General features: G+C 46.6%; 2 protein-coding genes across 4 annotated transcripts in view; one reads left to right on the top strand and one right to left on the bottom strand.

Moving 5' to 3' along the window:
- The window catches only part of si:dkey-33c9.6 (active breakpoint cluster region-related protein), a 15,336-nt gene extending 7,641 nt beyond the window's left edge, over positions 1-7,695 (top strand). For all 3 annotated transcript variants that reach the window (XM_064940494.1, XM_064940493.1, XM_064940495.1), the window contains 9 exons: positions 1,893-1,967; positions 2,138-2,235; positions 3,344-3,454; positions 3,828-3,994; positions 4,983-5,122; positions 5,352-5,486; positions 5,568-5,673; positions 5,929-6,070; positions 6,883-7,695. In XM_064940494.1, the coding sequence (XP_064796566.1) occupies positions 1,893-1,967; positions 2,138-2,235; positions 3,344-3,454; positions 3,828-3,994; positions 4,983-5,122; positions 5,352-5,486; positions 5,568-5,673; positions 5,929-6,070; positions 6,883-6,975 (1,067 nt within the window). In that variant the 3' untranslated portion in view covers positions 6,976-7,695. The remainder of the gene's footprint in view (positions 1-1,892; positions 1,968-2,137; positions 2,236-3,343; positions 3,455-3,827; positions 3,995-4,982; positions 5,123-5,351; positions 5,487-5,567; positions 5,674-5,928; positions 6,071-6,882) is intronic.
- A 6,739-nt stretch (positions 7,696-14,434) lies between these two features.
- ntn5 (netrin 5) lies at positions 14,435-23,067 on the bottom strand. The gene is made up of 6 exons (XM_064939047.1): positions 21,612-23,067; positions 21,246-21,434; positions 18,205-18,354; positions 16,024-16,080; positions 15,304-15,384; positions 14,435-15,215 (listed from the first exon to the last, which is right to left on the bottom strand). The coding sequence occupies exons 1-6, from the start codon at positions 23,065-23,067 to the stop codon at positions 14,557-14,559; spliced, it is 2,592 nt and encodes an 863-aa protein (XP_064795119.1). The 3' UTR covers positions 14,435-14,556.
- Positions 23,068-23,378: the final 311 nt, after the last annotated feature.

Genomic DNA, 23,378 nt, shown 5'->3' with positions numbered 1-23,378 from the left:
TTGAATTTCTTTTTTAATGGCGTAGAATGCCCTGCGTGCTTTCTCTTTCAGTTCATTCACTGCCTCATTTAGGTGTCCAGTTGAGCTTATTTTTAAACCTAATTAATTGTACTGTAAGCAGTACTCTATATATTTTGTACCAATTGAGAACTTTGGTCTAATTCCCTGAGATCTGTATCTTCTCTGGAAAAATCATTATTTTTGTATTTTTGGGGTTTACTGCTTATGGCCCAGGTCTGGCCGTACTGCTCTAGCAGGTCCAGGCTCTGCTGTAAGCCATGTGCTGTGGGTGACAGCAGGCACAGGTCATCTGCGAAGAGCTGGCATTTAACCTATGAATAGTGGAAACTAAAACCAGGGGCTGAGGATTTTTCTTGAATAGTGGCCATTTCGTTGATGTAAATAATTGAAGAGTGCAGGGCTCAGATTGCAACCCTGGCGAAGTCCCTGCCCATGGTTAAAGAATTCTGTTATTTTCTTGCCAATTTTGATGCTACACATATTGCCATATTGATTTAATTAGGTCATATGTTTTACCCCCTACACCACTTTCAATAACTGTGTAGAACAGTCCTGTATGCCGAATAGAATCAAATGCTTTTTGGAAGTTGATAAAGCAAGCAAATGTTTTGGTATTATTTTGGTGGACATGTTCATCTATCAGGGTGTATAGGGTGGAAATATGATCAGTCGTGCAATGTTTTGGTATAAATCCAATTAGGCTTTTACTCAAGACATTGTGCTTATTAAGGAAGTTTAGAACTTTTACATTTATAATACTACAGAAAACCATCTCCAGGTTACTGTAAAAAAAAAAAAACTCTATAATTGTTAGGGTCAATTTTGTCTCCGTTCTTAAAGATTAGGAGGCCATCAGGTCCCCATGCTTTTTTAAATTTGAGGGCCTGAAGTTTCTTATAGAGCTCCTGGTCAGTAATCGGGGAGTCCAATGGATTTGGTTGTCCTTTATAGCTTTTTCTAATCCATTCATCTTCTCATGAATTTGGCATTGTTCTGCGTTTGCAACAATTTGAAAGGTGTTGTAGAGTGTTTTAAATGGGTTATCCATATGTCACCATTTTGTATCGCTAATTCTTCTAGTTTTGATTTATTTTGGTTTTTTTGCCAGAAGTTGTTTGTGTTTATCGATTCCTCAATTAGTGTCAGTTGCTTGCTGTTGTACTGTGCTTTTTTGGTTCTGCGTGTACGTTTATAGAGTTTTAAAGTCTCACAGTAATGAAGGCGTAATTGACCATTATTTGGGTCTCTGTGCTTTTGGTTTGATAGTGTTAAAAAAATCATTTTACAATCTGCATCAAACCAGTTTTTTGGGTTTGTTTTTTATGCATTTGAGTTGTGCTTATTTTGCCGTTTGCCTGAATATATTGTTGATGGGGTTTTTTGTGCTAGATTGATGCCTCCCTCACTGTGAGTGGATGTGGTATCCAGAAAGTTATTTAAGTGTTTAGATTTTTTGGTTACTTGTTGCTTTCTGGTATTATTCGTTGATCTTTTGAGCCCATCTGCATGAACTTCTGATTTTGTACAGCTTACTGGGCTGTGAATGTGTGGCTGGTTGATCTGGTCATGTAGAAAGAAGCTCTGTGTTTAAAAAAAAGCTGCCTCAGTGGCCATGTTGCTATGGTTACCACCAGTAAACAGTTGGAGCTCGCCAGTAAAATTTGAATTGAGCTATTCTGCACGATTCAGATTGCTTTTTCAACTCACACTATGTCAATCTTTTCCTCCTGTGTTGATCTTCAGTTGTACAATTTGATTACCAAGATACATTTAGCTAATTTAATTTTGTTAATCTCACTCTTGACAACCAGAAAGTTATAACCAGTCAGGAGCTGTTCTTCTGCATGACTGCCTCTCTCTCTCCCTCTCAGAAAGTGAGGAGGAGTCTCTATGTGGGACTCTCAGTGTAGCCATTCACTCTGCCTGTGGATTACAACAGCCGGCCAGTGAGTATCCGCACACTATATCTACCATATATCTAACACTATCCAAATGCATACCACAGTGTCTATATCTTACCCAGACACAGTACATACATATAGTATACTCTACCCTCATACTCTGTAACACAAACCAGTAAGCTCTTTAAACAGACTGTCTCACTACTCCCTCCTAGGTGTGTATGTGTGTGTGGAGGTGGATGGCTTTGAGTTCTATGAGAGCCAAGCCCAGACCCATTCCTCTGTCAGCAGCCTCAGCCCTCACTGGGACCAGGTAAGATGCTGTACCCAGGCTAGATGTCTTCACGGATCCACCTGTACCTGAATACCCGAGACACGGTCCGGGACCCAGAATTTGAAAATAATGTCACGGGTCTAGGTCGGATCTGATGTGGGAGGCCGCTACTTTATATTGTTGTTTGTAACAGTGTAGGACATGAAACAGCCTCTATCTCAAGGCCATCAGACTGTTAAACAGCCATCACTAACATAGAGAGGCTGCTGCCAACATGCAGACTCAAATCTCTGGCCTCTTAAATAGACGGGCGTAATTAAGGTATCACTAGTCACTTTAAATAACGCCACTTTAATAATGTTTACATATCCTACATTACTCATCTCATATGTGTATATACTGTATTCTACACCATCTACTGCATCTTGCCTATGCCGCACGGCCATCGCTCATCCATATATTTATATGTACATATTCTCATTCATCCCTTTACATTTGTGTGTATAAGGTAGTTGTGAATTTGTTAGATTACTTGTTCGATTTTACTGCAGTCGGATCTAGAAGCACAAGCATTTCGCTACACTCGCATTAACATCCGCTAACCATGTGTATGTGAACAATAACCCTTGATTTGATTTGAAAGCGCATATGTCAATTAGCCTAGCCAGCTTAACTAGCTTCTCCCGGTTTGATGCTGTCAAGACAGGTACTACGTAATCATATTGGATTATAAATATCCTAGCTATGGCAGCCATTACTCTACTATAGCGTGAGTTGGCTTGGTTGGATGCTGTCTCTCTCTCATCTCTCGCTCCTCCCTGTTAACCATGTCACTTGCTACACATAGCAGGCCCCTCACCAGCAGCAACAGGAAATGTGAATTATTACATTGATTATAATTAATGGACATTTTTGTAGGGGATGATACAATTTTCATACGGGAAAATGTTCAACCTCAAATACACTACAATTTTTAAATGTCCTGCTTTGCATCAAAGTTCTCCCGTAACAGAGTGATCAAATTAAGATCCATTTCAGTGAGGATGCATTTATTTAAAATGTTCTTATAAATTACCATTTGAACTTAGTCATGCTACCCGTACGTCATCAACACTCCTATTTGACAATGGCTTGTGTTTGTCCTCAGGAGTTCTCATTCCAGGTGGATGGGGCTCAGAACCTCAGGGTGCTGGTTGTGTTACAGCCAGAGGTAGGAAAGATCTGTGAGGGCCAAGTCCTTGGCAAGACCTCCATACAGGTGTGTGTCTGCATCTGTGCCTAGATGTGTGTATAAGTATCTGTTCTCCCGTGTGTGTGTGTGTGTGTGTGTGTGTGTGTGTGTGTGTGTGTGTGTGTGTGTGTGTGTGTGTGTGTGTGTGTGTGTGTGTGTGTGTGTATACTGTGTGTATACTGTGTGTCACAGGCAGCTGGTGGCACCTTAATTGGGGAGGACAGGCTTCTAGTGGCTGGATTGGAATGGTATCGAACACATTAAACACATGGTTTCCTTGTGTTTGATGCCATTCCATTCACTTCATTATTATGAGCCGTCCTCCCCTCATCAGCGTCCTGTGCTGTGTGTGCATGTGTGCGTGCGCCTGTGTTCACCTGTTCATGTGTATGTGTTCTAGCTGGACCCAGCCCTCCTACAGAAGCGATGGAGGAGACAGACTTTATCTCTGGGCCAGGTGGTTGTGAGTCTGTCTCTAAAGTACTATCCTCACCCTCTAGACCGGCCCAGTCTGGCCCCCGCCCAGCAACAGCACATCTTCTGCATGCCCATTGGAGCTGTGGCACAGTGAGTTCTGTCAATCATTATAGTCCAATGAGCTTTAAGGACCTGAGATTTTGGCACACTGGGTGCATCTCATTACTCTAAAGCAGTGGCAGGTAGCCTAGCGGTTAAGAGCGCTAGGCCAGTAACCAAAAGGTGGCTGGTTCAAATCTCTGTGCAGACGAGATGAAAAATGCCCTTGAGCAAGGCAATTAACCCTAATTACTCCTGTAAGTTGTTAAAATGTGGCAAACAAATTTTCCATGGTCTTCAATGAGGTCCAGGGGGCCAAACTGAAAATGGGTCATATTTCCCCCTGCTAAAATTTGCTAAAGATAGTCCTCTATCCATCATTTTTTTTATTTTTCAATTACTCCCTGACTGTCTAACTTTCATTTTGGGGATTATTAGCGAGCTGTACAGAGTCAAGAAACTTTTTGAATGTAGGTCCATTATCATTTCTACACAGTTTCCATTTGCCTTTAGTCATTTTAAAGTATATTGAGTTTGTTCCTCCCCCCTCAAAAACAAAATGTATCTTTTTATTTTATCATACCACCCACGGGCCAGATTGGACCCCCTGCTCTAAAGTGACTTCCTCTCCTTTTCTCATCTCTTAACTAATTTATTCGTAAGATAATCTTCAATGACACTGTGGGGTCTACTTTAGTCTCCCTCTCCTGGTCTGTTTAATAGTGTTAGGAAGTGAAATGAAACCACTCTGACGGACCGTAACTTCTTGCAATATAAGAATAGCAGATGTGGCAAGACAAGAATGGCATGAAAAGAGAAACCACGCGGTGTGCTTTCCCTTTCTCTGAATTGAAATTAGTCATTGCCCTTTGTGTGCAGTGCATGTTTAATTTCTCTAGGATAAATTTAAATAATTCAAAACACCATTTGAAAATCCAATACAAGTTTTTCTACAATGCCGATAGCATATAATGTGTGTATGTGCTGTATGTAGAAACACAACCCGGAGTGTGTGTCTTGTGTGTGTGTCCTCTTCCAGACAGGAGGGAATCCTGGTGCCACATGTGGTGCGTTGCTGTGTAGAGGAGGTGGAGAGGAGAGGAATGGAGGAGGTGGGCATCTACAGGCTATCAGCAGCTACCAGTGACATCAACAACCTCAAGACTGCCTTCAACACCAGTGAGTCTGTGTGTGTTTTTGGTGGGGCTGGAGGTCTGTAGTTCAAGTATGTTGTGGTATGTTGTGGTCTAATGTCAATTTATACTCCCTCTATCACTCTCTCTCTCTTTCTCGCTTACTCCCACCATCTCACCCTTCCCGCTCCCTTTCTTTCCCCCCTATCTCCCTCTTCCCCTTCCCTTATATCTCTCCCTCCTTTCTCTCTCTCGCTCTCGCTATCACCTTCTAGACCTGCGTGAGGCAGTGTCCATGTTGAGGTGTGTAGATGTGAATGCTGTCTCAGGTATACTGAAGCTCTACTTCAGGGAGCTGCCGGAACCCCTTATACCTACAGAGCTGTTTCAGAGCTTCACCAAGGCGTTGGGTATGTCACACACACGCACGCACGAACACACACACACACACACAATTCTCCACTCATATCTGTGTTGTTTCTCTCTGTTAGACATCCCAGACCTGAGCTCCAGGAGTGTGTCCATGTTGTCTCTGCTCCAGTCCTGTCCCTCCGTCAACCAAAACACCTTCCTGTTCCTCCTCCACCACCTCAAACGGTCTCTCTCACCTCTTGTCAATACTTGTTTGCACTAAGTATGTTACTAAAAACATGATACTATTAACATATTACATGTTACTATTTACATTCGGTCATTTAGCAGACACATTTATCACAATATTTACAAACATCATATCCATGTAATGCTGACCTTATTGCGTACCATTGTATTTTCCACATGTATTTTTGCCAAAGACATCCTATCCTCACTTGTATCTTTGTAAATGACATCATACTCTCATACCTTCTCCAGAGTATCAGATAGACAGGATGTGAACAAGATGCCTCTCATGAACCTGGCCACTGTGTTTGGTCCCAGTCTACTGCGCCCCCCTGTGGCTGTTCTGGGGCAGAGCAGCCCGCCAGTGGACATTTCTCAGGAGGTGGTGGTGCAGGTTGGTCATAGCATTTCAACTGGGCCTCTGTGGAAAAATAATAATGATTACCTTTATAATACAATATAGTGACGATACAGCCTTTGTTCTAATACACTGAAAGAACACCTGCTCTTTCCATGACATAAACTGACCAGGTGAATATAGGGGAAAGCTATGATCCCTTATTAATGTCACTTGTTAAATCCACTTCAAATCAGTGTAGATGAAGGAAAGGAGACGGACTAAAGAAGGATTTTTAAGCCCTGAGACAATGGAGACATGGATTGTATATGTGTGCCATTCAGAGGGTGAATGGGCAAGACAAAATATTTAAGTGCCTTTGAATGGGGTGCGGTAGTAGGTCCCAGGCTCACCAGTTTGTGTCAAGAACTGCAACTCTACTGGGTTTTTCACACTCAACAGTTTCCCGTGTTTATTAAGAATAGTCCACCACCCAATGGACATCCAGTCAACTTGACACAACTGTGTGAAGCATTGAAGTCAACATGGGCCAGTATCCTTGTGGAACGCTTTCGACACCTTGTAGAGTCCACGCCCACCCACGAATTGAGGCTGTTCTGAGGGCAAAAAGGGGGTACAACTCAATATTAGGAAGATGTCCTTAATGTCTTGTACACTCATTGTACTTTGACAATGCATCCGACCTCCCTTCTTTTCTCCTATGGCTTTAACTAACCGAGTTATGTCAAATCAGTGCTTACCTGACATTAAGGAAAGGAGGATGCATCATTTTATTTTGTTGAAAGAGTACATTGATTTCAAAAACAGTCGTCGAAAGATTATGTTTCTCTGACCCTCTGTGTGTACAGGTCCAGGTTGTGTATTCCTACCTGCAGTGTGACAACCTGCCAGCAGCCCAGACCTGCTTACCACATGACACAGCGACCACTGAGGAGGATTAGACAACCAGCAGGTGAACCAACTCCTGGAAACATCACGGTTGGCCAACAGAAACCAAGGGGAGAAAAAAAAGAAGACTTGTAAACTACAGACACTGTAAAGATTAAATGTATTTATTTGGGTTGACAGACCTGGCCTTTACTTTATATGAGGTACTTGGTCCTAGGAGGTAGAGAAATGGACAGCAGATGCACATGGGATTGTGTATTTGGGGGTGGGTTGTTGGGATTGGGGTGTGTCTGTGTGTCACACAGTGCAGATGTTGTAAAAAGGTTGGGGGTCACCTCACTAGCTTGAAATCCCATCAGTTATGGTTCAAATCCAACTAGACGGAGTTCACACACACACACACACACACACACACACACACACACACACACACACACCCCCAAGCCACTAGACTGCTTAAAAATTCATAAAAATCGCCACAGGACAGTTTTTATTGACACCCACCTCTTGTACACTGCTGCTACTCGCTGTTTGTTTGTTACCTCTGCATAGTCACTTCGCCCCCACCTACATGTACACAACTAGCCTGTACCCCCGCACACTGACTCGTACTGGTGCCCCCTGTATATAACCTCGTTATTCTTGTGTTACTTTTTATTATTACCTTTTATTTTAGCCTACTTGGTAAATATTTTCTTCTTCTTGAACTGCACTGTTGGTTAAGGGCTTGTAAGTAAGCATTTCACGGTAAAGTCTACAGGTGTTGTATTCGACGCATGTGGCAAATCAAGTTTGATTTGATTTGACACCATCACTACTGCACCCACCCCAATAGGGGGGGGGGGTGTCCTTTTGAAGCCCCACACCCACACCACCTGGACAGGGTAGGCTAATGTTACCTCTCCCCCTCAGCCTTTTGATCCCTAATCCCACCTATCCCTACCCCGGGCCCCCCCGACCCTTTCTCCTCCTTCTCCCTCTCTCTCCCACCACACATTCCCACAGACTCTCAGAGTTTCGGGAAGCCCATTGCATGGTGTCAGATGTGTGTGTGTGTGTGTGTGTGTGTGCCTGCCTGCCATAACAACGTCCAGACCGCGCCTGGAAACAAAGAAACGCGGAACCCTCACTATGGCCCCTGGTGTCATAAATCACCTGTCCCCACCAACCCTGTGACTGCCAAAATAAGGTTCCCATTGCAAACTACAAACACATCATAGCACAATGGAGCTGGAGCCTGGAGAAGCTGTGTCTGAATAGTAGAGGGGAACAGACATCCATGACGAAAGGCTTCAGAGGACAGACAGGACTATATAATATCTTTAGTGTGGAAGGGTGGGAGGTCAAATGTACCATAGGCAAGGCTAAGGATAGTTAGAGGTGGTTAGACAGAGCAAAGGCGAAAGTATGTCATGCATTAACCCAGAATGAATGGACAACACCTGTGTGTGTCACTTTGTTATAGTCAAAGGATATAACTGGGTTGTACAGTAACAGAATGAAAATATATGCCACTGAAAGTGAGCTGTGGTGTGTTTGTAACCCCCTGTAGCTAGCTGTAGAGAGAGAGGGGGCCTGGTTGACAGAGGGTTGGGTTGGGGGGCAGAGAGAGGAGGCCTGGTGGACAAAGTGGTGGGTTGGGGGGCAGAGAGAGGAGGCCTGGTGGACAGAGTGGTGGGTTGGGGGGCAGAGAGAGGAGGCCTGGTGGACAGAGTGGTGGGTTGGGGGCCAGAGAGAGAGAGAGAAGAAGCCTGGTGGTCAGAGGGATGGGTTGGGGGGCAGAGAGAGGGGGCCTGGTGGACAGAGTGTTGGGTTTGGGGGCAGAGAGAGGGGGCCTGGTGGACAGAGTGGTGGGTTGGGGGCCAGAGAGAGAAGAAGCCTGGTGGTCAGAGGGTTGGGTTGGGGGCAGAGAGAGGAGGCCTGGTGGACAGAGTGTTGGGTTGGGGGGCAGAGAGAGAAGAAGCCTGGTGGTCAGAGGGATGGGTTAGGGGGCAGAGAGAGGAGGCCTGGTGGACAGAGTGGTGGGTTGGGGGCCAGAGAGAGAGAGAGAAGAAGCCTGGTGGACAGAGTGTTGGGTTGGGGGCAGAGAGAGGGGGCCTGGTGGACAGAGTGTTGGGTTGGGGGGCAGAGAGAGGGGGCCTGGTGGACAGAGTGTTGGCTTGGGGGCAGAGAGAGGGGGCCTGGTGGACAAAGTGGTGGGTTGGGGGGCAGAGAGAGGAGGCCTGGTGGACAGAGTGGTGGGTTGGGGGCCAGAGAGAGAGAGAGAAAGAAGCCTGGTGGTCAGAGGGATGGGTTGGGGGGCAGAGAGAGGGGGCCTGGTGGACAGAGTGTTGGGTTTGGGGGCAAAGAGAGAGGGGCCTGGTGGACAGAGTGGTGGGTTGGGGGCCAGAGAGAGAAGAAGCCTGGTGGTCAGAGGGTTGGGTTGGGGGCAGAGAGAGGAGGCCTGGTGGACAGAGTGTTGGGTTGGGGGGCAGAGAGAGAAGAAGCCTGGTGGTCAGAGGGATGGGTTAGGGGCAGAGAGAGGAGGCCTGGTGGACAGAGTGTTGGGTTGGGGGGCAGAGAGAGGGGGCCTGGTGGACAGAGTGGTGGGTTGGGGGGCAGAGAGAGAAGAAGCCTGGTGGTCAGAGGGATGGGTTGGGGGCAGAGAGAGAAGAAGCCTGGTGGTCAGAGGGATGGGTTGGGGGGCAGAGAGAGGAAGCCTGGTGGTCAGAGGGATGGGTTGGGGGCAGAGAGAGGAGGCCTGGTGGACAGAGTGTTGGGTTGGGGGGCAGAGAGAGGGGGCCTGGTGGACAGAGTGTTGGGTTGGGGGCAGAGAGAGAGAGAGAAAGAAGCCTGGTGGTCAGAGGGATGGGTTGGGGGCAGAGAGAGGGGCCTGGTGGACAGAGTGGTGGGTTGGGGGCCAGAGAGAGAGAGAGAGAAGAAGCCTGGTGGTCAGAGGGATGGGTTGGGGGCAGAGAGAGGGGGCCTGGTGGACAGAGTGTTGGGTTGGGGGGCAGAGAGAGAAGAAGCCTGGTGGTCAGAGGGATGGGTTGGGGGGCAGAGAGAGAAGAAGCCTGGTGGTCAGAGGGATGGGTTGGGGGGCAGAGAGAGGAGGCCTGGTGGACAGAGTGGTGTGTTGGGGGCCAGAGAGAGGAGGCCTGGTGGACAGAAGGGTGGGTTGGGGGGCAGAGAGGGGGTAGAGAGGAGGGGTGGGAGAGAGGGGTGGGGGGTGCGAGGGGCAGGAGTTGGCCAAAGTCGAGGCACGCTTGATTAGTCCTAATCTGGGGGGACTCGGGTTGCCGTGGCCGCAGCGTGTCCGTATGGAAAGCATGCGGGCAGCGGATCAGAAGGATTGACCTCTCCCTTTCAGGTTAACAGAAGCTGTGTGTGTGTGTGTGTGTGTGTGTGTGTGTGTGTGTGTGTGTGTGTGTGTGTGTGTGTGTGTGTGTGTGTGTGTGTGTGTGTGTGTGTGTGTGTGTGTGTGTGTGTGTGTGTGTGTGTGTGTGTGTGTGTGTGTGTGTGTGCGAGGTGAAGCCACACAGCTCGTTGAACTTCGTCTTGGGTGTTTGATTCTGAGAATGTGTGTGTCTGTGTGAGAAAGAGAGAGAGACTGAGGGAAGAAAGAGGGAGAGAAAGGACAGGTGAAGAGAGAAAGAAATAGAGGAGAGAGGGGGAGAGAGAGAGGAAATAAAAAGGGAAGACAGGAGAGAGTTTGCAGGAGGTCTAATTAAACTTTGGCTCTGGCTGCGGTGCAGACTTCATGCCTCGTAAAAGCCTCTCTCACAGGCAGTAAACATGGCACCTCTCGACAACACACAGAGGCAGTTACAAACACCATGTAGCAGCTAATCCCACACACACACACACACACACACACACACACACACACACACACACACACACACACACACACACACACACACAGCCTCCTAGCCTTGATGACAGCTTTGCACACTCTTGACAATCTCTCAACCAGCTTCACCTGGAATGCTTGAAGGAGTTCCCACACATGCTGAGCACTTGTTGGCTGCTTTTCCTTCACTCTGCGTTCCAACTCATCCCAAACCATCTCAATTAGGTTGAGGTCAGGTGATGGTGGAGGCTAGGTAATCTCGTGCAGCACTCCATTACTCTCCTTCTTGGTCAAATAGCCCTTACACAGCCTGGAGGTGTGTTGTGTCATTGTCTTGTTGAAAAGAGATGATAGTCCCACTATGCGCAAACCAGACGGGATGGCAGATCGCTGCAGAATGCTGTGGTAGCCATGCTGGTTAATTGTGTCTTGAATTCAAAATAAATCACAGAGTGTCACCAGCAATGCACCAGCACACCATCACCGCTCCTCCTCCATGCTTCACGGTGGGAACAAAAAATCTCAAATTTGGAGTCATAAGACCAAAGAACAGATTTCCACCAGTCTAATGTCCATTGCTTGTGTTTCTTGGCCCAAGTCTCTTCCTCTTATTGGTGTCCTTTAGTAGTGGTTTCTTTGCAGCAATTTGACCATGAAGGTCTGATTCAAGCAGTATCCTCTGAACAGTTAATGTTAAGATGTGAAATTTTCAGGATTGACTGACCTTCATTGACTGGCCTTTGCTTATTTGAGCTGTTCTTGCACCTAATACGGACTTGGTCTTTCACCAAATAGGGCTATCTTCTGTATACCACCCCTATCTTGTTAAAACACAACTGATTGGCTAAAACGCATTAAGAATGAAAGAAATTCCCCAAATTAACTTTTAACAAGGCACACCTGTTAATTGAAATGCATTCCAGGTGACTACCTCATGAAACTGGTTGAGAGAATGCCAAGAGTTGAGAGAATGCCAAGAGTGTCCAAAGCTGTCATCAAGGCAAAGGGTGGCTACTTTGAAGAACCTGAAATTTAAAACATATTTTGATTTGTTTAAAACTTTTTTGGTTACTACATATGTATTATTTCATATTTGTATTGTCTTCACTCTTACTCTACAATGTAGAAAATAGTTTTTTTTTAAAGGAAGAAAAAGACTTGAATGAGTAGGTGTGTCCAAACGTTTGACTGGTACTGTGCGTGTGGAGGCAAAACTTACACTTGCTACCGTCCCTCATGCATGTGTGCTTTGTATTTTTTGTCAGTGTTTACATTACATATGTAAATAGCAAATTGCGTAACGTTTACAAACTGTATTGCAAAGCTTGTCTGAATAAACCATATGACAACTTGAATGCTGTAGGCTTACAGTGGTTGCATACTCAGTGCTTGCAGGTCACTAGCGTGTGTGTGTGTGTGTGTGTGTGTGTGTGTGTGTGTGTGTGTGTGTGTGCTGGGGGAGTTTTCAGATCAAACTCACTGTCGTCAGGGGGTCAACTGTGAAGACGGGTGCTGACAGGTGTTCCTGGAAAAACAGAGCAGGTGCATCTCTCTCTCTCGCTCTCTCTCTCTCTCTCTCTCTCTCTCTCTCTCTCTCTCTCGCTCTCCCAACCCTCTCTCTCGCTCTCCCAACCCTCTCTCTCTCTCTCCCAACCCTCTTTCTCTCTCTCCCAACCCTCTCTCTCTCTCTCCCAACCCTTTCTCTCTCTCTCCCAACCCTCTCTCTTGCTCTCTCTCCCATTCCTCTCTCTCGCTCTCCCAACCCTCTCTCTCTCCCAACCCTCTCTCTCTCTCCCAACCCTCTATCTCTCTCTCCCAACCCTCTCTCTCTCTCCCAACCCTCTCTCTCTCCCAACCCTCTCTCTCTCCCAACCCTCTCTCTCTCTCCCAACCCTCTCTCTCTCTCCCAACCCTCTCTCTGTCTCTTTTTCTTTCTCTCGGTCTTGCATTCACACTCTCATCTTCTCCACACATGCACACACACAAAGACACACACAGCCACACAGTCACAGACACTCTCCCTCCCTCTGTGTGTGGGGTACCCTAGAGAGGTCATCAGTCAGCGAGGCTATTTTTCTCCTCATTTTATTTTCAATCACAGGCTACATCACAACATGGGCCAACCAATCACAAGCTACATCACAAAATGGGTCAACCAATCACAGGCTACATCGCAACATGGGCCAACCAATCACAGGCTGGCTACATCATAACATGGGCCAACCAATCACAGGCTACATCACAACATCGGCCAACCAATCACAGGCTGGCTACATCATAACACGAGCCAACCAATCACAGGCTACATCACAACATGGGCCATCCAATCACAGGCTACATCACAACATGGGCCATCCAATCACAGGCTACATCACAACATGGGCCATCCAATCACAGGCTACATCACAACATGGGCCAACCAATCACAGGCTACATCACAACATGGGCCAACCAATCAACCATACAAAGCTATAAGAACAACATGACAATTGGGAGCTCCTTCATAGGTCTCACCCCTCACTCTTACTCCCTCCCCTCCTCACTCATACCTCTCACCCCTTCCCCTCCTCACCCCTCCTCACCCCTCCCCCAGGGCTGGGGTGCTATACGTATTTTCCAGACCAAAACAGAATGCATGACATCACATTTGACCAATGATTTTTTAGGTGTATATCTCTAGTTCTAAATGTCTGGTAGGATTCATGCTCTATCTGACAGTCATATTCTATCTTAGAGCGACTCAACGTTCCTCTAAATGGCAGTTCGTTGGTGTCAGTTTCTTAGACTATGGTTGCATCGCTCAACCCATGGGAACTGTGCCTCAGTGAACATAAGTTTGTGTCACTTGACCCGATGTTGTGCATCTGCCACTGAAAGGAACTCTCAACCGAAGTGGTGTTACAAGCACAAAGTAGGACAGTCAGTTGTAGACAGTATTTGTACAGTACTATATTACATGAAAAACACCTTTATTTTCATCTCAAAGGTAATTTTGTGAGGTAGAGTGTTATAGAGTCCACGGCTATGGAGAAGTCATAGTCTGACAGGCGTCGGTGAGACACCTTCAAACCTACTCAATCATATATCCGTGTTATTTGATTCTTGTTTGTTTTGCTTTTTCAAGCGCTTTGAGATTATTTTAGTAATGAAAAGTTGAATCAATTATTGTTAGTAGTAGTGTATACTTTGGGACACATATTGCACATACTGTATTGACATAAATAAATATATGTATGTCAATTTACTATACATTTATTGTAATCGTGATCCATCCCAAAGCACCCTGGACCTATTCTTGCCTTTAAATATACCTAAACGTTTCTAAGCATAAATACGATTCAGATACTTTTTCAAGAAAACGTTTGACTTTATGTAATTCAATAAAAACACCTATTTCCACTTTTACAGTGTTCATTCACTCTCAACAATACTAAGCCGATTCAGTAGAAAAACATTGTAATGGCAACGTTTGAGTCCTTTTGTCCATGACTCTGTTTTTAGCTCAAGCACCTGGATGTTTGATTTCTGTACCGATGACCAACCTGCTCCCTCTCATCTCCTCATTGGAAGTTGAAGGGAAAGATGTCGGGAACAACTGATCATCCCTCCGTTTCTCTGGACATTGGACACCCAGTGCTTACACAGTCTGACAGAGACCACTTGCTCCCTCTATCCCTTCTCCATTCATCACTCACCCCCTCTCCTTATGAGAAGAACTGCAAAGGGATATAGCCCATCTATTTGACAATATTACTTCATTTCTTCATCCCTTCTTCTTTCTCTCTATTCTTCCTCCTACATTTCAGACAGGGGTCTGGGTTGAACATATGAGACTGGGTGTGGAGGTGGATGGAGTCTGTTCCTGTTGCTCTTCCTGGGATTGTGAAGGTCCAGGTCTGTGGTGTGATGAGGACTGTGTATGAGTGTTTGTGTCCAACGCCACAGAGTTCTCTGCCTCCTCTTCCATGTCTTTCACAGAGTCTGAGGGTGTGTGTGAATGTGAATGTTTGTGTGGGTGCACCTTGACCTCTGTCTCTTTCTCTGTCACAAGGTGAGGTGGGGTGTACTCTGAGTGTTGGTGCCTCGAGTGGCCCCCATGGGGGTCGCCACCCCCGGGCAATTTTGGGGGGCAGCGGCCCCTCTTGTCCTGCCCCCTGAACCCTCTCAGTTTGGGATTCCAGTGCTCCCTCCACTGGAGAGCCAGTGTGGATCTATCGGCGACCAGCCGTCGCTCCTCGGGGCCCCAGTTCCGCCTCCCCCCTTCGGCCCCAATCAGCAGGAAGGTGCGGCCCACCTGGAGGGCGGGGCAGCCGCAGCCCAGGTCGCGGTCGGGAACCCACAGCGCCTGGGGGCCCCTGCGAACACGGGAGGAAGAACCCGTACGGAACACGGTCTGGATCCAGACCGAGAACTGCCACCAGGGGCCTGAACGCTCCATCCCTCTGACCTGTAGCTTCAGGACTGGGGGGAGGGGGGAGAGAATTGCTTGAATTTGTTTTTTTTGTGCATTGTATTCTGCAGCCATGCCAAAGTACCTTACAGTTCTTACCAAAGTCCTTTAGACAGTACGTCTCCAGGTTCATCCTCAATTTAACCAGTGATGGCTGGCAATACGATACACACTCCTCATCTGAGAGAGAGAGAGAGAGAGAGAGAGAGAGAGAGAGAGAGAGAGAGAGAGAGAGAGAGAGAGAGAGAGAGAGAGAGAGAGAGAGAGAGAGAGAGAGAGAGAGAGAGAGAGAGAGAGAGAGAGAGAGAGAGAGAGAGAGAGAGAGAGAGGGAGGGAGAGGGAATGTATTGAATGAGAGAGAGCATCTCACTGCGACACATGTCTGTACCACTAATTACAATATGCCCTGCTTCTATTTGTCATCACAGTATCTTATGTCTAACAGATGCCTCTCTGGAGTCCAGCAGCAGGTGAAATATCCCCCTACCACCACTAGAGGGAACTAGACAGCTACCAACCCAGTAGACCATTCCAGCTGAGACTCACACAGGGTACAGTATGTATCTAATTGGAACGTTATCAGTCACCAACTCTAGTCCAGAAGAGTTATTCTGTTCTAAAACACTTGAAATCAGTTAATCCGTCTCTGATCAGCATTTATTTTATCTAGGTGTGAAAGTGCTGGGCTGAAACAAAAGCCTGTAACTCCCCAGGTCCAGCGTTGGGGGAACCACTGAAATTGTGGCCCAATATTACAGTTCAATATAGTAGATTGTGTTGAGACTTGCAACCGTGTTTTCATTCTCAACCCAAACTCACCTACACTGTACTGGGGTTGGTACACAGGTGTTGTGGGGCTTGCTTCCTCCTGGACTCCTACAGATAAAAACAAACACATTGACGGGTTGTATGTCATATAGAGGTGAAAGTTGAGAATAGACAGGGACAGGGTGTGAATACAATGCCTTTTAGCTTGACCCTACTTATACAGACATGCCTTTGTGCAGGTTGTGTGTGTGTGTGTGTGTGTGTGTGTATGTGTGTGTGTGTGTGTGTGTGTGTGTGTCGCATGGGAGAGAATTGGAATATGTGTGCTATGCATGAATGCCTGTCGGTGTGTGTGTGGTATTCCCATGTGGAGGATGAGTGTGTGTCTGGAGGAGTTGGTGTGTGTGTGTGTGGTCCTCAAAGAGTCAGAAATCCAACTCTGTTACTAGCCACACACACACACACACACACACACACTCACTCACTCACTCACTCACTCACTCACTCACTCACTCACTCACTCACTCACTCACTCACTCACTCACTCACTCTGGTAAAAATCTTTTTTTTTCAGAGTTTATTTCAGTCATACCACAGGTCTGTCTCTGTCTATCTAATGTCACCTTCATGACCCTAGACGTGTCAGCCTACCTCATGTACACCTGGGCTATCCATATATTACGTGTGTGTGGCTTTGGGGCCCACTATATATTACCCTGGCCCTTACTGAGTCCTGTGTCCCTGTCCTCTTTGACACAACTGGGACAGTCAATGACACCCTACACCCCATCCAAGCAGACTGGGGTAGGAGGGCCCAGAGTTGAGTTAGTTCTGAACTGGAGTTGGGATTAATCCTATTGGGGGTTGGAGCATGCACGTGCGTGTGTATGCTCACATACTCAAGACATGCAATGAGAGCGCATTTGTGTGTGTGCATACATCTGTGTGAGTGTCTGTATATATATATATATATATATATATATATATATATATATATATATATATATATATGTGTGTGTGTGTGTGTGTGTGTGTGTGTGTGTGTGTGTGTGTGTGTGTGTGTGTGTGTGTGTGTGACCTCAATACATGTCCTAGCCTATCTGTTCAGACAACTGGTGTGGCCACCACAAAACCCAGATCAGCAACCTACTAATTATACACCTGGCTCCTTTTTCGATGATGACTTTAGCTTTAAGGGCGAGTTAGCTTCCTGTGGCTGAGGTCTCAACTCATCACCGCTAACTTTGTTTTTAGCCAGCGAGCGGCTGGCTTTTGCTGGACGAGGGGGAGGAGAGAGAGAGAGAGAGAGAGAGAGAGAGAGAGAGAGAGAGAGAAAGATGAAGAGAGAGAAAGAGAGACGGGGGAGAGAGAGAGAGGCTATAGATAGCCATAAGATGGGTTCAGTAGTAAAAACAAACAAGGTTTTCTTTCACTCACTCCTTTCACCGGAAGAGTTATGCGTCTGGAGGGGGGAGCGTTTTGAGGGATGCGCGACAGGTGCGAAACCCAGACCCATGTCACCTGATTAAGGCTTAGAAAGTGTTGCCGCCCGGGCCAATCCATGTGTGGTTGTCGGCACTCCCGCGATTAGACGCAGAAACACACATGGATTAACGCTCGCTGTTCAAAAAAGCAAAGCCACGACTGCAGGAGTGTAGAGGATAAAGTGTTTAAAATCACAGCCGAGCTGATCTAGGATCAGTGAGAGACAAGGCCTGTTCATAGAGGCCTTAAGGGCTCCCTACATTAGCACTGTTGTGGAAACAGTAAAACTAACATTGTTGGAAATCAGAGGAGGGAGGATCCAGGGCGATTTGGACATTTTTAATATAGATATTTGATAGCCAAGGATGGCTCCTTTTATACAGGTTTGATAAAGGCTTAAATTAGGTTTTCAAAAAACAAATTAGGTTGAGAGAGAGAGAGAGAGAGAGAGAGAGGGGGGGCAGATAAAGGGCCATTGAGTTTCACATCATGAGTTACAATGAGATTAATTTCCTATTGGGAACCAAAACCCCCAAGGGAGTGAGACTCAAGTGACTATGAAAGTCTGTAGTTGGGCTTAGTTGGCCTGTCCACATAAACCAAAAACTATGCAGTAAAATATGTGCCATTTTGGTTCCAAAGCTCCAGGATAATCACATTCTTTCATAAATCACCATTAGAATCTTATTGTCTGGCCCTACATGGAGGCCAGTTCCCAGACAGAGTAGGTAGGTACAGTTGACTTACGGATGCAGGGCCGGAGGGGCGAGCGCCCCTGTTTGTAGCCAAGGGCGCAGCGGTTGCACTTCAAACCCGTTACCCCATCCCGACACAAGCACTGTCCTGACGTCTGGTTACACCAGCGACCCACGGCACCCATAGGATGACACTGACACGCTGAGAGAGACAGAGAAGAGGATTGAAGGATGGGAGGAGAGAAAGAAATAGATGAATGCTAATGCAACAAAAAAAACTAGACAGCATTGCATAATTGGTAACATTGGCTCCTTTCATGCTAATCAAGCCTTGAAATTGAGAGAGAGAGAGAGAGAGAGAGAGAGAGAGAGAGAGAGAGAGAGAGAGAGAGAGAGAGAGAGAGAGAGAGAGAGAGAGAGAGAGAGAGAGAGAGAGAGAGAGAGTGTGTGTGTGTTTGGGGTTATCCAAAGGGCACAGACAAAGAGGAAGTCGTTCTTTAGTAGGTCTGTTTTTCCTCCAGTAAAGTAATTTAAACAAACCCTTACAGCTACTCCAAACACCTTTAAATAATTAGCTTTGCAGGCAAATCACTAAGGTTTAAATCACTAGATTTGGAAAAAGGCTGACTTGACCTGAACATTGATCAAATAAACATGATTGATTTATCTATCGTTGATTATTACATCAAATAATATTATGACACATTTAATAGCACTAAGGTAACAGACATAAGTTTGCTAGCTGTACTGTAGCCTATAAATGTCTATAGCTTGGGTGCCAGTCTGTTTCTTCTCCCTTCTCAACTCCTTGTAACACCAAGCTTGGCATGACAATACCATAGAGCGTTTCCTTACAAAATCAAGACAGAAGAATTACATGATTTGGGGGACTTTCACTAAATTTAATCCATAGAATGGTCCTATTGAGGAAGGCTCGTTGACATACTGTATATTTAACATTTGTATCTAAAAGCATAATTGAGAAATCTGGGGAGGTTTGAGAACGGAGCAGAAGACACATTTCAGTTGTTCTGTGTAACTAATGGACAATAAAGTTGTATTGTATATCTATAGCATTTTGGCCTTACCCAGGCCTCCTTTAAGACTCCATAATGTTTCATCTGTAGGTGCAACAAAGCAGAACATTGTTTCATATGAAGCTTTACCACTTGTTCTGTAATATGAGTAGTATTTTGATTTCAAGAAAAAAACATATTCATTTCAATATTGAAAAGATAAACATGAATATTGAAAAAACAAATGTTTTGACTTGGCACATTTTTTAATCTACAGTGGTTCTTCCTTTAAAAGTTGCGTCGAACTGTAGCACAGTTTGCAGGCTGCCGCAGAATTCTATGGCACGTCATTAAAGTGTCAGACATTGTTGCATTAATGCTCGTTAGTGCTAGTTTGACCACCAGAGGGCATCTTTGAGAAGCATTTGACTGTTTTTAATATTGGCTGTACTAGAGAATTTAAAGCCTTTTTTAAAGAACATGGTTTATGGGATTGATTTTAAGAATGTTGCTTAATTAATTATATTAATATTATGGTGTAGTGTTGAACATGGGGCGGCAGGGTAGCCTAGTGGTTAGAGCATTGGACTAGTAACCGAAAGGTTGCAAGTTCGAATCCCCGAGCTGACAAGGTACAAATCTTTCATTCTGCCCCTGAACAGGCAGTTAACCCACTGTTCCTAGGCCGTCGTTCTTAACTGACTTGCCTAGTAAAATTAAAATAAAATACTCTACGGGCTTTTCAAAGTTCCAGACTGAGATCTCTGCTTGTGTTAAAGTTATGGCCCATTTTATTCAGAGAAATTGGCATAGTAGGCAATGTAACCTATCACAGCCTCTTTTTACTTGTATCATTGCACATCCTGACCATTTTGAATCCATTTTCACATTCACTCTGTTGGATCGTACCTCTAAAAGTAGCAGAGATCCCCACCCACTCTGAAACTTTGATATGCCTGTATGTATATAATATTATGTTCAATAATATATTGAGCAATTTGTCAAATCTAAAATGGTATATGTTCAATATTCATGTTCATATTTTTCCATATTCATGTTCATATTTTTCAATATTCCTAAATTAATGTTATTTAAAAAAAATTGAAATCAAAATACTACTTATATTACAGAGCAAGCTGTAAAGCCTATATGACATTTTTTGTTGTTGTTTCTTTGTAGCATCTACGAATGAAACGTTCTGTAGTCTTAAAGGAGGCCTGGGTATGGCCAAAATGTCATAAATATGCCAATTCTGAATAAGTCTGTCTTAATCGTGCTTTTAGATACAAATGTCAAATATACGTCAACAAGCCTTTCCCCAAAGCACCATTCTATAGATGACATTTTGTGAAATCTTTCTTGTCCTGGTTTCATGAGGAATCACTCCATAAGGAGTTGGCAAGACCTGAAACCAACTAACATCCAGGCTAAAATATCCCATTCAAGTTCTCCAATATTGCTCAAACACACACAGTCAATCACTCACACAGACACACACCTGCATGTGTCGTGTGCATGACCGAACCACAAACCATTAACAGTGGTTATATTAGAACTTAGGTCAACCGCCCAATGAGCATGCCAGAGTGTCACAGTCACTTGGGACATATGACCAGTCAAAGGTCAAATGGCAGAGTGGATTCCAGCCAGTGGTAACAACATGGACACTGGATCCAGTCAAGCACAAAGGGGAATATTTGTAACCCTAACAGGAATAACTGTCCTCTGTCACAATGTAACCACCTCATAAACACTGTGGAGGCAGGTACACAGACACATGTAGACAAACCCCGTAGACTGACAGATACACAAAGAGAAACAGATATACTAACAGACGCATATGCACACACACTTGGACACACACATACATCTCTGCATGGATAAGATACACAGCTGGTCAGAACGACCTGATACAGACACAACTTTAATGCTCGCTCACGCACACACGCACGCACGCACGCACGCACGCACGCACGCACGCACGCACGCACGCACGCACGCACACACACACACACACACACACACACACAGACACAGACACACACACACACTCTCTCGCTCCCTCTCTCTGACTGACATTGGCAAGCCTTGTGGTGGTTGGGTAGCTTGCCGTGGTCACGGGTGTGTCCATTCTGGCAGTACTGGCAGTGGCGTCCCGCTGTGTGATGCCGACACTTCAGACATACCCCCCCGCTGCGCCGGCCCGACTGCTGGAACACCTCCATGCTGAACCGACACTTAGAGGAGTGGCCGTTACACTCACACGCTGGGGGTAGAAGAGAGGAGGGGAAGGGGAGGTGGGAGGGAGGGAGGGAGGGAATGAATTTCAGTGAAAGCTAGTAAAGTTTACATTCATGATCCAATGTGCACTCACACATATTGACATGCACGCACACACGCAGATGCACAAACACACACACAGTAATGGGGGGGTGTGACTCACAGACGCACGGGTGTGGCTGACTGGGCGTGGCTCGTTGCCAGGGCCTGTCGTAGTAGAAGTCCTCACATACGTCGCAGTCTGCCCCCGCTGTGTGGTGCTCACACACACACACCACCCGGTCCACGTCGTCATGACGACACCGTGAGGCATGCCCGTTACACTTACACCTGCCCCCCACCTGCAGGTCCGAGAGGGCCAGGGGGGGCCGGACAGGGGGGGCGGAGATCAATGGGGAGGGAGGAACTAGCTGGAGATTCCGATTGTTGTTTCTCCTCCTCCTCAATTCCCGCCCCTTGTTGTCCTTCCCCTGCCCCTCAATTGTCCAATCACAGACGCCACCTTCCTGGCACAGACTCCAATGGTGGCCCCCCTCCCTTTTGCGGCCACGCCCTTTTCCTTTACCGTTCCCTCTCTTGGAGGTGTCCATTGCCTGAGTGTCTCGTTCTAAATCCTTCCGGGTCACATTGTGTCTATCCTCTCCCTGACCTCCCGACCCTTTGTTGTGACCCCTCCGCCAGGATTTGTTCATTTTCTCTCCTCTGCTTCTCCCTCGTTTTTCTGTCTTTTTCATCTCCTTCTCCACAAACCCCCAAGCATTGTTGTCCCCATTCACCTGACCAACCACAGCTTTATTCTTCCCCACCCTCCACCTCAGAACCCCAGCATCTGCTCCCAATCCCACACCCACCCCCCTATCCTCCGAACTTCCCAACTTAGTCTGCTGGGGCTGGGTCACCTGGTGGAAGACCACCCGTATGTCCGTGGCCGTCACCCAGTCCTGCAGGGTGGGGCTGTAGTCAAAGTCTGGAGAGGAGGGCCTTCCATCCAGGGTGGAGAAGGCCAGAACCATGCCCCCCCGGTGCCTCTGCAGGGGCCGGGGATCCGAGCACAGAGGCTCTGTCTCCTGGTGCCTGGTCTTGGCCACCGTCTGGGCCTGGAGCCCAAAACTCCCGGGGCAGTCGCTGGAGTAATGCTGCATGGGCCTCCAGGTGCGCCCGTGATCCATGGACTTGAGCAAAGAGACGGAGACCGGATCCGACGGCTCCCCCTGCTGGCAGAACTGCAGGCTGATGTAAGTGACCTCAAAGCGCCGGCCCAGGGGGAGTGTGAGAACCCAGTCCCCGCCGTCGGTGCCTCCCACCTGGGCTGTCCAGCAGGTCAGGTTGTAGGGGTTGTGGAGGTCCGTGACGGAGCTGACGTTAACAGCATTTTGGTCAGGAGATCCTCGGAGGGAGTTGGAGGCACTGACTGGGACACCGTAGGCGGCATTGATGAATTCCGACAGGCAGTGTCGCGGACGCCCATCCAGGTGGTAGCAGGGGTCATGGGGAGAAGTCCAGCTCAGAGGGGAGTGAGAGAGTGAACGGGAAAGGAGGGAAGGAGGGAGAAAAGGGAGGACTAGTAGGAGAAAAGAGAGGGAGAAGGAGGGGGGAGGGGAGACGGGCAGGAACATCATGTCATCGAGCCTGTGGGAGAAAATGATAAAATAAAAGATTTTAGGGAATAAAGCGACAGTGAAATCATAAAAGGAAAAGATACTGGTGGATTTATATGACTTGTGGTTGGAGCCAAAGGGAGGGGCCTTCTGAGGTAGAGAGACCACCTGTCCCTTTACTGAAAACACCAGTTCGCACCACCACCTTGAACCTTTAACTCTCATATAATCCAGCCAAATCTATCTTCTCCCTTAACCAGGCCTCTTTCAGTGAGTTTTAGATGACTGTATGGATGAAAGCTTATAAAGAGTGGATGAATGTATGGATGACA

Source organism: Oncorhynchus masou, chromosome 27 (assembly GCF_036934945.1).
Source record: "Oncorhynchus masou masou isolate Uvic2021 chromosome 27, UVic_Omas_1.1, whole genome shotgun sequence".
Lineage (NCBI taxonomy): Eukaryota > Metazoa > Chordata > Actinopteri > Salmoniformes > Salmonidae > Oncorhynchus > Oncorhynchus masou.
This window is presented reverse-complemented; position numbering and strand designations above follow the sequence as displayed.